This window comes from Urocampus carinirostris, chromosome 6 (genome assembly GCF_059441175.1).
Source record: "Urocampus carinirostris isolate Australia breed hairy pipefish chromosome 6, RoL_Ucar_1.0, whole genome shotgun sequence".
In the NCBI taxonomy this organism is placed as follows: domain Eukaryota; kingdom Metazoa; phylum Chordata; class Actinopteri; order Syngnathiformes; family Syngnathidae; genus Urocampus; species Urocampus carinirostris.
The window spans coordinates 38,654,994-38,668,490 of NC_142354.1; the positions used below are offsets into that span (position 1 = coordinate 38,654,994).

General features: G+C 39.2%; 1 protein-coding gene across 1 annotated transcript in view; it reads right to left on the minus strand.

The window, feature by feature from the left end:
• Nucleotides 1-248: 248 nt before the first annotated feature.
• The window catches only part of nudt3b (nudix (nucleoside diphosphate linked moiety X)-type motif 3b), a 35,935-nt gene continuing 22,686 nt past the window's right edge, over nucleotides 249-13,497 (minus strand). The window contains exons 3-5 of the mRNA XM_088338971.1: nucleotides 8,110-8,154; nucleotides 7,937-8,021; nucleotides 249-1,951 (exon numbers count right to left, since the gene is read on the minus strand). Of these exons, the coding sequence (XP_088195097.1) occupies nucleotides 1,755-1,951; nucleotides 7,937-8,021; nucleotides 8,110-8,154 (327 nt within the window). The 3' untranslated portion in view covers nucleotides 249-1,754. The remainder of the gene's footprint in view (nucleotides 1,952-7,936; nucleotides 8,022-8,109; nucleotides 8,155-13,497) is intronic.

The following is a 13,497-nucleotide window of genomic DNA, read 5'->3' on the forward strand; positions in this document are numbered from 1 at the left end:
GCCTCATCACTCCTTCAACGTCACACGTACATCTAACTGGCATTTCGTCGATCCCCGTTCACGTGATAATGACACCCTTGTATGCTCGGCGTCGATCTATACGAGAATGAAACGATTTACAATAAAAACATCTTCCGTGCATATCTACAACAGCGCCTCCGTTTTCACAGTATGGAACAGGCGGCTTTTGTGGCGCGGCCAAAGAAAACCCTTGCTGGATGTTTAGGGAGAAAGAAACAGAACAAAACTAGTATCCCAAAAGCATTTTACATGTTAAAAACAAAGTGTCACACTGTACAAGGCTTTTTTTTGTGCTGCATCCTGCCACGCACAGCATCGCCGATTTGAACTTTCAATGTCAAACTGGGGTGCAAATTAAATACATAAAACCTCCCGTTTCTACCTAAATGCCCCCAGTAGGACGAAATCTGGACCACTCCCAATATAAAAGACACTTAAATAATCGTTGGCTATCTATGTGCTGTGTGTCCAGTGTAACCGAACTCATGCAAGGTAATTCAGAACTTGTATTTGGAGAAAAATCGTTGTGACCGGAAGCAGTACAGATTTCAGTCTCCTGGGTTAGCATCGGTGTAAATACAATAAGAGGGAAATTCATCAGGGGGAAAAATAAAAGTCAACAAGCCCAAAGTCACCTGTAAACAATACAAGCCAGGGATGTCAAACTCAGTTCAGCTTTGGGGCCGGATCCAGACTTTCTGTTCTGAGATGGGATGAGTATAAGAATTTCAATTCCAAATTTTTAGCTTTGTTTTTCAGTATGTTTTATCATTCATCCTTCATTAGTAACCTGCACTACATGCTATACGAGGATAATTAGGGACAACACATTTTTCACAAACAATGGGAAAAATATATTTTCAGATTTAGCATTGAATGTGTTTAACAGATGGGTGAATGCAGTTTTAAATCCGAACCAACTCACCACGCTATACAAACTTCAACACTGTCCTTTAGCGGCCAGAGAGAACATTTGGTTTGCATTGATTTAAAATGTTTTACCTTTTGACAAAAATGACCAAAAGACTTCACGGCAGGCTGGATTTCATCATCCGGCGGGCAGGATCCGGCCCACAGGCTGTATGTTTGACATTCCTGACATATGCAAACTGAAAATGGAGGGGGGAACAGGATATGTACTGCATGGTTTTTGAAATGTTTGTAATTTGACCCTCAGCGTGTGGCGGAAGACATTTCAGTTCATCAAAAAAAGTGTTTAAAAAAAACCTACGCTCAAGGTGACAGTATAGACATTCTTTCACTCTCTTTGGAGTGAATGTTCACCGTGCAAATGTCAGAAGAGCACAAAAAAAGGGATCGAAAAACAGACAAAAACCCGGAGGCAGGGGAAAAAAAAAAAGAAGTCAAAAATGGAAAGGACATCAAGAGTCTGTTTTAAGCACAAGAGAGATACACACATGACAACAGTAAAACGCATTTTTTATCATTCAGTTAACACGCAAAGGGTGCATCGAGAGGAAAGTAAGGGGGGCTCTTTTTGTTTTCATGCAACGAGGTTCAGTATAAAGAAAACGGACAAAAAAAAAAAGGTCAAAAAATGTACAAGTCGTCTGCCCCCAACACTCGTCATCAGTCTGCGCCAAGATGGTGGCGCCAAGGAGTCGGCAAGGCAAAGCAGATAGAAGAAAAGTAAGAGCGCGAGTGGTGGCCGAAAGCTCCCGACGTGGAGGGTGGAGAGGGCGCGGTGGTCGGTGTTCGATTCAAGTTTTTAGTTATCTGATATCCGAGACAGAGCTCTGGTTGATGCTGTAGTTCGGGGAGAGCTCCCCACCTATCGTGGCCACCAACGGGGTCCCGTTGCTGGTCAGGCAGCTCTCCTGGAGAGCCTCCAAGTAGGTGGCCTGCACCGGCTTGTGACACCGCAACAACTGCATGGCATCATCTATTTTAAACCATTCCCTTTTCCTTCCTGTTGATGACACACATACACAGCGGTGGAGATGCAGGTCAAGATAAAGAACAAATGAGGCAAACACTTCATTTCAAGGGGTTGAGGGGAACACAATTTGTGTTAAGGCTATCCCTCTCATTTTTTTCCAAACAAAATCAAAAATGGATATACAGTGGAACCTCGGTTATCGACCATTATCCGTTCCAGAACCCTGTTCGAAAACCGATTTGTTCGATCACCGAAATCATTTTTCCCATTAAAAATAATGTAAATCGTTTTAATCCGTTCCAACACCCTGAATTTTTACCTTGAATGTTTAACGTAAACATAAAGCTAACCCAGGCTAATCGTACGTTCGCGTTATCGTAATCTTCCGTACGAAAGATTACGCTCACATGAACGTGTAAAAATAAAAAAAAAACAGGTCGTTTACAAGTCATTTAGCACCCGGGTCTCCACAACAAGTGGTGAGCGGTTCATTGGAAAGGGGGCTCCGTTCCAACACCCTCAATTTTGGGCTCCGTTCCAACACCCTGAATGTTTAACGTAAACGTAAAGCTAACCCAGGCTAATCGTACGTTCGCGTTATCGTAATAATTAGGATTTCTTACCTTTGAGGTGGTCAGCTCATTCATATTTGGCTATTATTTCTTTCTTAAATGCAATAGTTGTACGCACTACTTTTCTTTTTTCACCAGTAGCAGCTATCTGCTTGCACTGACTTTCTAAGAAAGGGGCTAAAACACCCGTACGCCGCTCAGCATCGCACCCTAGCGTACGCACTCACGCATTACCGGCGTTCGAACTCCGATTTTTTGACCGAACAGCGAAGCAAGAATTTCTCGAAATTTTTGGTCGGACACCGATTTGTTCGAACTGAGAGGCCTTCGAAAACCGAGGTTCCACTGTACTTAAAAACTAGATCATGAGAGATTCCAATGACATATGAAAAATATTCGTTATTATACCGTTATCACACCTTTTACTCACGGTGCCAGAAATAAATGTTGCAGGATGGTGAAAACAAAAAGTCGTCCGGAAACATGTAAATAAATGCAAAGTCCGATTCATCATCAGATGCATCAGTCGTTTCCCTCGCCGTGATTTTTTCGCATTTATCTTTCAGGACGACTTTCTGTTCTCTCCATTCTCCAACAATTTATGTCCCTTTCGTATGTCATCTGTACCACTAGTGGTCGAGCGGTTAGGTTTGTGGTCAGCGACGATTTTTGACTGATCCAAAATTGCAGCAACTAAAGTGTTTAAAATGTGCAATAGTAACATAAGAATAAATATGCTAGCTTTTACTGTAGTTCTAATTCCCAACACATTAAGAGTCCCGTGCGCCTTATATATATATAGAAATATGACAAAAGACTACTTTCGGGAGTGCGCCGTATAGTGCAGTGTTCTCGTTTGCCCGCGTCCCTGCGTCCTAGACGCATTATTTTTGCTGGGGACGCATTGTGTCAAATCAACGTGCGTCTCGGGACGCAACTTTTTTGACACAAAATTGTCATTATTACCAGATTACTTTTTTTTTTAACAAAGATTTACCGCACTCCAAACTTTTCGTCAGGCAGATCCGCCATTGTTGTTTTGGTCTCGCGGTTCGAGTTTTCGTCTGCACGCCGATCACAGCCAACGAGATCTCGTTGCTTCGAGATTACGTCATTATTGTGGAGCTTGTCGTCCAGCGAAGGTTAAATATTAGGTGAAAATCAACAAAAAATTAGTAATTTCTACAGTGTCAGCAATAAGTGGAAACATAATGCAGAAAGTGATAACAACGGCAATAATTCCGGCACGAAAAAACGGCAGAGAAATTCATATCTGGCAACCTGTACGTCTTTGCCGTACAAAGTACGTTTATTATGCATTTTAAGACGTGTACGACGTACAAGAAAATCTGTACGGAAAAACCTAAAATTTGTCAATGAGGGTTCGTATACACCGACTATAACGAAACGGCAAATCAATCAAGTCAAACGAGTTCGAGTTGTGTAGTGAAAGGAAGTCCGTCTTTTTTTTTTGGCTCAACTCATTAAAGAGAGCCGGCTCTCAAACGGCTCACTTGCTTTGATGCATTATATTACAAATGATTATGTTGTATAAAGAAGTTGAGAAAAAAAAGGAAGTACAAAAGGAGAAAATGAAAAAAGACAGGTTTGTGGTTATCCCTTTAATCGGTATATTACCAACAATAATTTGATGCAGAAAATGAATTAATAATTTGAGGATTAAAACTGAATGAATATATAGATTTTTATTATATATTCGTCACCGATTTACAATTTCAACCTCGATAACACTAAATTTTGGGGACCCATAGATCTCTGTTGGGACCCATAGATTTTTGAGCATCACTTTTCACAGGTAAAATGAACAGTGCTTATAGTCCGGAAAATACAGTATTTATTTTCTATAACATTTATGATACGGCTGTGCCATTTGTGTTTTCTTAGGAGAAAATCAGCGGGTTTAAAATGAAAATTGACAACATGGTTAGAGGGAGGAAAACGTCAAAATAAAATGGAATTGACAATACTTTGGTTATGTTAGAAGAAAGTAAGCACTAACTGTATGAATTCATTTTCCTGTTGTGAAGCTTTGACAGCACAAGCTCGTTGCCACAAAGCTGCAGATGAGGTTAATTGTATAATCAGCTCCTATTTAGGGCTACAAAACAACAGTCCCACTAAAGTGAATCTGTGGAATTTGCTTTAGCTTCAAGGGAAGCTGTGAACTACAGTAATATTTGACGAAAACTTCAGTAAATTCTGGACTATAAGCCGCTACTTTTTTCCCAAACGTTCAACCCTGTGGCTTATTCAGTGATGCGGCCAATTTATGTAATTCTTCTAACGGCCGCCAGCGGCGCTCGAGTACAAAAGGTAAGATTTAGACCGGTGGAATATATGCGCCGAGGAAGACTGCAAGTTCTTAGCTTGTGCACAAATTAAATTGGCGTAGAAATATCCTCACCATGCAAATTGCAAAAAGAAAGGCACATGACGCAGCTTTCAAGCTAAATGCAATCGAGCAGTCCGATAAAGAAGGAAACAGAGCTACTGCACGTAAACTTTACTTTACGAGCGTGTTGCTAGCGTGTGTTTGAATGAGGGAGCGTGGGACGACGTCTATATGACAAAGTCTCTTTCCCATACTGGGGAAGACGACTTTGTTGACGTCAGTTATAAGGAGGAAGACGAGGACGGTTTACCCGTGATTACTGCAAGTACGGTATGTTTTTTTAACAGAGCCGTTTACTGTGTTGCGAGCGTGTTGCCAGTAGCGTTTTGCTACCCTTCACAGGCACGGTTTGGGATGAAAGTTATAATATTATTATTAAAGCTTTGAAAACTCTCTCGGTGTACCGTCTTTCTTTGTAAATATGTGTAACCATGTATAATATGTATTTGCAACTGTATATTTTTGTAATGTATTTATTTTAGAGACTTATTCTGAGATGTTTTCCACAGGCGAATCAAAAAGAAGGGGCAAAAACAACGGGGGCTGACGGGAAGTGGAGTAAAGGTGAGACGGGTTTGTGGACGCAGCGGACAATAGTGGATATATATTTTTCCCACCCTTACCTTTGGAAATATAATTTTTTTTCCCCTTGGATTATTTTCAACGGGTCCTGGACTCTGCAGGTCTGCATCAAACCTTAAGTACCGGTATCATTTTCCGTTCATTTTGCCTGCTGTGGTTTTTGGACTGTGTACTTTATATTTAGTTAAAATCGCGGGACTCAAAGTCGTAAATTTGTGATTGTGTTACATGTTTTAATGTGGGCGCATGCGGCTTATATACAGGTGCGCCTTGTGTAAGTACAAAAGCGGTTATCCCCTTAAAATGTGGTGGGTGCGGCTTATAATTAGGTGCGCTCTATAGTCCGGAATTTACGGTAAATACGGTAGACCCATGGAAACGGCGTCCCCACCTTACGATGCGGATTAAGATGCTTTTTTTCCACAGCTTCACGTCACGGCTCATTCCCCTCTATAAGACTACAAAATATTTTATGTGCCCAGAAACGTACAAATTCAAACTTTGCAGTGTTTATGCGATGACTGTGCAAGTCACGTGCCTCATGCGACTTTAAGATAGCTGTCAGCAATCGCTAGACGTCATGTAGGATGCTAGTCCACCATTGGTTTGAGTCTCAGTATCATGAAGATTTTATCACTCTACCGGCCGAACTACCTCTCACAATGCCTTTTTCTCTTTTTTCCCCGCCAAGAGCCTCGTGTGCATTGTAAAGAGTTTGCAATTGGACAGTACAATATCTCATATTTTGTACTGTATTTATTTGCTATTGGTCCTAATGCCTGCAGTGATGCTAAAGGGAGAAGCAAATATATGATAACCATGGAAACAAAGCTTGCGATTGTCAAGGAAATGAGAACGGGTGATTTCACCCTTGTTAAGGAATATGGCCGCAACCAATTAACGATTGGGACTATTATCGAGAATAAGGAGGCGATTAAAGTCAGTTTCAATCGCTGTTTCACATTACGCCAAAGTCAAATCCAATTTTATTTTTCCCTTCACATGTGTATGTTTTTTAATCATAATCACGTATATTACATACAAGCAGTACTTACAATATACCGTTTTGTTATTTGAATCCTTTATCTGAGGTTAGGAACGCATTAAGTAATTACCTTAGGTCTCTTACCGCCACCCTAAATCAATTTCACTTTACGACTCCCAACTTAGACGGAAAAATGTCGTTTCCTGAGGGTCTACTGTACACTGCCAAAAATCGCATGGCACTTTTAGTTTTAGTTTGCATAAACATATAACCCCAAAATGTTTTTTTCAGGAACTGCTTCGTTAAATGTTTCTTTTGAGGATTTCAAGCGCGATTGCATTTGTAGGTTAAGCCGGATCTTAAAGGCCACATTGAAAACTGACCTGTGCCATAATCCTGAATACTAATATCATTAAATGTTTTCATCACAAATTCCTGGGTATGTGGTCAACTTTGCATATATTAGGGTAATTGCCTTTTTTTCTCAAAATGATTTGCCTTCTGTAAATATAACTCAACATTTGAGGGTCACCGATTTATCTGGAACAGATAATCAAATTCAGGCATCTGCAGAGGTTTGCTGTAAATGTAAATGGGGGGAGGGGGGTTGTGTTGGTAGCAGTGTTCTGGTTTGCCCGCCTCCCTGCGTCCGAGACGCATCATTTTTGCTGGGGACGCATAGTGTCAAATCAACTTGTGTCCCCGGGACGCAACTTTATTTAACACAAAATTGTCATCATTACCCGATTACTTTTTTTTAACAAAGATTTACCGCACTCCAAACTTTTCGTCAGGCAGATCCGCCATTGTTGTTTTGGCCTCGCGGTTCGAGTTTTCGTCTTCATGAAATTCTTCGGAAGATCGCGGAGGCAAGGAAAACACATGTGTTTAAGCGAACGATTCGACGAAAGAAAATAAACAAAAGAATACTCCTAGCAATTAAAGGACTTTTCTGCCAAAATAGACTAAATTATATTCTTGGTGACATTATGAAGAGGATGATAATGGATTGGACCTTGAGAAGGCATTACAACTGTGGCGGGACAGCAAACCATGAAGTATATATGAATTGGAAAACTGGATAACTGCTTTGTATTACCAATGAACTGTGATGATTAAAAGTGCATGAATATATAGACTAATATTTCAGCAATATTATTTTGTATAATGTACAATATTTTTGTGAACTGAAAAATCTTGAAGTGATAACTGATTTTTATAATAAACTGTGATGATTAAAACTGAATGAATATATAGATTTATATTATATATTTGTCGACGATTTACAATTTCAACCTCGATAACACTTAATTTTGGGGAGCCATAGATCTCTGTTGGGACCCATAGATTTTTGAGCATGCGAGTCCCCGGGACCCATCACTTTTCAGACGTAAAATGAACACTGTGGTAGTAGTACAGGGGTGAGAATTTGTAAGGTGCAAGTAAACAACAGTGCATTTTACCAATGTTGACAGAGTCCTCCCAGTCCTCTAGAACCTCCGTAACAATCAGAACATAGACAAAGGTTCGGTGTTTCCTCTCCTGGTTCTGTATCGGATGGAAGGGAAAGGAAGAAATCAGGTTACACACATTTACTCTTGACCCAAACATGAAAGGTAAAGTAACAGTGGCTCACCTCAAACACGCCGACTAGGCGACCCAACGTCCCCTTCACACCCGCCTGCCCAAAAAAAACACATAAAACAAAGTGAGACCCCTCAGGTACGATTAGAGCGAAACTAATACCCCAAATTGTTGCATTCAGCCATTAGGATTCCAAGGACCTTATCAGGCACCATGGAGGATCCCCTGTGTAGTCAGTCAGGCAGCATTTTTAACAATAATCAGAAATGGTTCTTATGAACTCCTAAAGCCATATCAATATCAAGGATCGTATAAGTAACAATTTAAAGAAAAGAGCTACTTTCCGTTGGCCTAATTATAAAACACACCATATTAAATTTGCCAGGTATTAAGAGCAGTACACTAAATGGAATTCATATATTACAGGTAGCATATAACAGCAGTGTTCTCGTTTGCCCGCGTCCCTGCGTCCTAGACGCATCATTTTTGCTGGGGACGCATAGTCTCAAATCAACGGGATGCAACTTTTTTGACACAAAATTGTCATTATTACCCGATTACATTTTTTTAAAAAACAAAGATTTACCACACTCCAATCTTTTCATCAGGCAGTTCAGTCAAATGTTGTTTTGGTCTCGCGGTTCGAGTTTTCGTCTGAACGCCGATCTCGGGTTGTATGTTGAAAAGTCTGTCTCTTTTCAGAGAACCGGCTTTTTCGGCTCAACTCATTCAAGAGAGCCGGCTCTCAAACGGCTCACTTGCTTTGATGCATTATATTACGAATGATTATGTTGTATAAAGAAGATAAGAAAAAAAGGAAGTATGAAAGGAGAAAATGAAAAAAAGACAGGTTTGTGGGGATCCCTTTTAATCAGTATATTACCAACAATAATTTAATGCGGAAAATGAATTAATAATTTGAATAAGAAAATGTATTATTCTACTTAATTTGCATGTATTTTTTCCTTCTACAGTAAACGTCCAAGCGACTTCATTTTTGAACTTTTTTTTATAATAAACCTCATTCATGTCGAGCAACTCAGTGTCTCACAACAAAATGTTCATTAACAATATATATGATATAAGGAAACACATGTACAATATAACATGATAAACTACATAAATAAACATGTTTGAAAAAAAATAAAAATGATTTTTTTGTATTTTGTAAGGGAAAATACGACAGTTTGTAAGGGCATGGAGCACACTAAATTTTGGGGACCCATAAATCTCTGTTGGGACCCATAGATTTTTGAGCATGCGAGTCCCCGGGACCCATCGCTTTTCACAGGTAAAATGAACACTGCTGTTCTGACATTCATGTGATCCAACAAAATGGGCATAAAATACGACCGCAAGCCAGATCAAGCTCCTGATTTTCTCTGAATCACCATCCGTACAGGTTGAAGGATTTCTTTAAGAAACTTTCCAATGTTCCATTCACATACTGAATGCAAGCTAGACGCTGACTTTGACAAAAGGTTCACAGGATTTTTTCTTCATCTTCCAGTAACTGTTTATAAATAGCTGTTTACTCCACTTGCGGTGTCCATGTCGCACCCTTTGGGTTTCAAGAAAGATCATGTGGTGGGCAGGGTTGGGTAGGGTTACTATAACTTGATTACTTTCAATTACTTTTGGATTACCCCAATACCAAATATGCTAAAAAAAGACAAAAGAACCTAAATATGAATAAAATGACTCAATTTTGTGCAGACTTGGGGAGTAACGGAACACATGGAACGGCAAAAATGATGTTGGCGAGCTGTTTGGATTTTTTTTCATTTTGTTTCTGTCGCATTTTATGTTAGTTTTGCCGGAGATCAAAGAAATCAAAGCCAGGAGAGAAAGCTTACCACGTGTTGTGAGTCATCATTTTATTCATATTTAGTTTATTTTGTCCTTTATTGGTAAAGTAATTAAGAGTAATCAAGTTAAAGTAACCCTACCCAACCCTGGTGGTGGGAGGGGGGCAAAAACCCAGACAAGAGTTGGAAGGAGTTCAGACATAACCTGGTCACAAGGATAAAGATTGCTTGGTTTAAAATTTTAAGACGCACGGCTTAGAAACAACATTTCAAATGATGTAACAGCTTCCCGTGTATGCAAAGATGGAACTGGGATGTGCAACGACCAAATAAATAATAATAATAATAATAATAATAATTTCCTTGTATTGTCATTCTGTGTAACAATGTACACAGAACGAAATGTCGATTGCACCTGACCCGTTGTAGCGAGCCGATGCAGCCGCAGCCAACAGAGGGCGCCGCCGACCACTTTTTAAGTCTTAGGAATGACTCGGCCGGGGCGCGAACCACCGACCTCCCAGTCTCAAAGCGGGCGCCTTACCATCTAGGCTACTGAGCTGGTAACACAGATACTGACAAGCAAACTGATAAAACGTGTTTTTTTTAATGGTTTTGCACTCATGCAGTGGCCAATTATATTGATAAAAAGGCAATTTTTCCCCAAAAAAATCCAGAAGTGAGGGAAAGCTGGCACAGGGTTCGTACACATTTTTCATGGCCGAATTCAAGCACTTTTCATGTCCTATCAATGCCAATTTTAACTATTTTTCCAGTACCTTTAAAGCACAGGTGTCAAACAGGCGGCCCGCGGGCCAAATCAGGCCCGCTAAAGGATTGAATCCGGCCCGCAAGACAACACTCAGAGAAGCGCAAGAGAAAAACAAGCTGCAGGTTGAAATATGTCAACTTGATGTTGCCAAAGCCAGGTGCCTCTCACAAAGACACTGTACTTGTATGTATGTATGTATCTCTCTCCCTCTCTCTCTCTCCTCCCACTCTGTCTCTTTCTCTCTCTGTGTCTTTTAACCTCTTTTGCTCCAACTTCTTTTTCTCTCTTTTCTCTTTCTCTCTTCATACCGTTTGCGCTTTCTTTTCTCTTTTCTCTCCATCTGTCTTTCTATTTCTCTTTGGATTTCTTTCTTCCTCCCTTTCATTTCCCCCTCTCGCACGACTTTTTATCTTTTGTTTCTCACGCTCTCTCTCTCTCCCTCCCTCTCTTTTTCTTTCTTTGTCCTGCCCGCTCTCCTTTTCCCTCCCTCTTTCTCTTATTTCTTTATCTCTTTTTTGTTCTCTTTAATCTACTAGTCTGGCCCCCGACAGAATGTTTGTTCTATCGTGTGGCCCCCGACTTAAAATGAGTTTGACACACCTGCTTTAAAGGAAGAAATCCAGCTTCTTTCAAAATAGCGTTGTTTTTGTTGATTGTGATGCTAGCACAAACTTTGTGCTATTTTGAGCCGTTTTTTTTTTGCATAAATGGGCTGCTATAAACTGACATGAATTCTGCCATTCTGCTGAAACAACGTATGCGCAGCCAGGCTTCATCACACTTGTTTACAAACACCGAGTTCAATACGGAAGACACAAAAGAAAGGAAGTACAATATGTATAAAAAGTAGAAAAATAAGTCAAATTTTGACTCATTTTTGTGATAGTGATCATTATGAAGCAGAGTGCATTCAATCTGTGAATCTTAAAGACTACTAACCTTAAGCAATTTTTTTTTACTCTTTTAATTATTATTTTTTTCACAGACGATCCATGTCTAAACTGGTTAAAATAGAATTTTAAAAAGTTATATTTTTTTGCATTTTATTATTCAGTTTTGGCACTGAAGATTTAATATTTCGAGTTCTATTGTTTTGCGTTTTCAGGGATTTTGTGTTGTTCAATTTTCAACTGCTTTTGGCTCATAAATTAAGTAATACAACAAATCTATGTTCTAATTAGTTGCCAACAATTTTAATAATCTATTTTATTGATAAATTGTTGCAGCCCTAAGTATCATGTAAAAAGCTCAAATTGATTTGTATTTTACATTTTTTGGGGGGAGTAGATCCGTTAATATTTTAATTTATATGTCATGCAGTTTTCAGGTATACCCTGCAAAACATATGAAATTACTAAAAATTAAATAATTTGGTGCATATTTTTTATTATTCAATGGATAATTTATCATTAAATAAACAAAAAAAATCTAAGAAGCCATTTGGGAGAAAAGAGTCAGTGAGCTGAGCTAAAAAAGATCGAAGATTTTCTAAGTAGAACAGTCCACTTAGGTGCAACCAAACAGGGGTCATTATGACAACGCCATCATGAAAAAGTCATTTTCATTTTGTGTCGGCGTCACTGTCACGCACTTAAAAAAAAACAAACTTGTTTTCATTTATTAAGTGGTCTAAAAACAAGGGCAAATATTTAAAGCATTTAAAAGCACTTCACCCCAAATTCAAGCATTTCCTGACCTTGAAAATATAACATTAAAAATCAAGCATTTTGAAGGTTTTCAAGCACCCGTACAACCCCTGCTGGCACCATCCCGCGACGAAACAAAGCCACCATAGAAACACAAGGAGGAGCAATGAAATCAGCATCCGTTATTGTACTGGGACTGGCACGGTGAACGGCATTTTCACGGTGCCAAACCACGGACAGCCGGGCAAGAGGATTCGGTGTCTTCGCTCCGATTGAAATGCCAACAGAGTCAACAGCATGTACGCTCCAGAAATACTCAGTTTAGGCAACAGATAAAAGGGGTCACAGACAATGTTCCCTCTAATTTTCCACGGGTCTGAGCGTTCACACAAGGTCGGTGAGCAGCGCTTGAAACAACAGTGAGCAACCATAATCCCAAGTGTGGCAACTAATCAATTATCAAACATATTCAAAACTTGACATCGTTACATTTTGCTGAGTTTCCGGCAATGCAAAATGTTTTTTCTCTTTTGAATGAATTGACTCATGTACGATTGCCTACAAACGTTGTTTGTTCTTACAATTCTTTCACAAGATATCCATTTCTTTTTATTTCCTGATATATTTTGTCGCATAATATTAACATTTTTGGGGGCTTATTTAGTCGGTTGTAAGATACAGAACTGTACTTAATCACATTTTATAGTGGAAGTACAATGTTGGCAACAAGATTCACTTGTTATAATTGGAAATGATTTGAATGCAACACAAACTTTTTCTTCTTTTTTCCGTGTTTTTTTTCTACCTTTTTTGAAATTCCTTTAAAAAAACATCTCATTGTGTTTATTTTTTCCGAGCTGTTCCTTTTTCTTTTTGTTCTCCATTTACTTTTTTCCTACATTTCTTTCTTTTCTTTTTTTCTGGCTTTTTTCTAAATGTTTCCTTCTTTTTCTCTTCCTTTTGTTTCTTTTTTTTCTCAACTTTTCATCACTTTTTTTATTTTGCTATTTTTTTTCTTTTTTGTTCTATTCCCCCTTCATTTAAGTCATTTTGTGCATAATTTTGCATCATATTTGGTCATGTTGGGATTAAAGAAGCAAAAACAACCTGAACAGCCGTTTAGGACCCGAACGAGCCGGTTCCTTTTAGTGAGCCGAGCCGAAGAAGCCGGTTCCCCGACAAACTCTACTAACTTTACTCAACTTTGTTCTCCT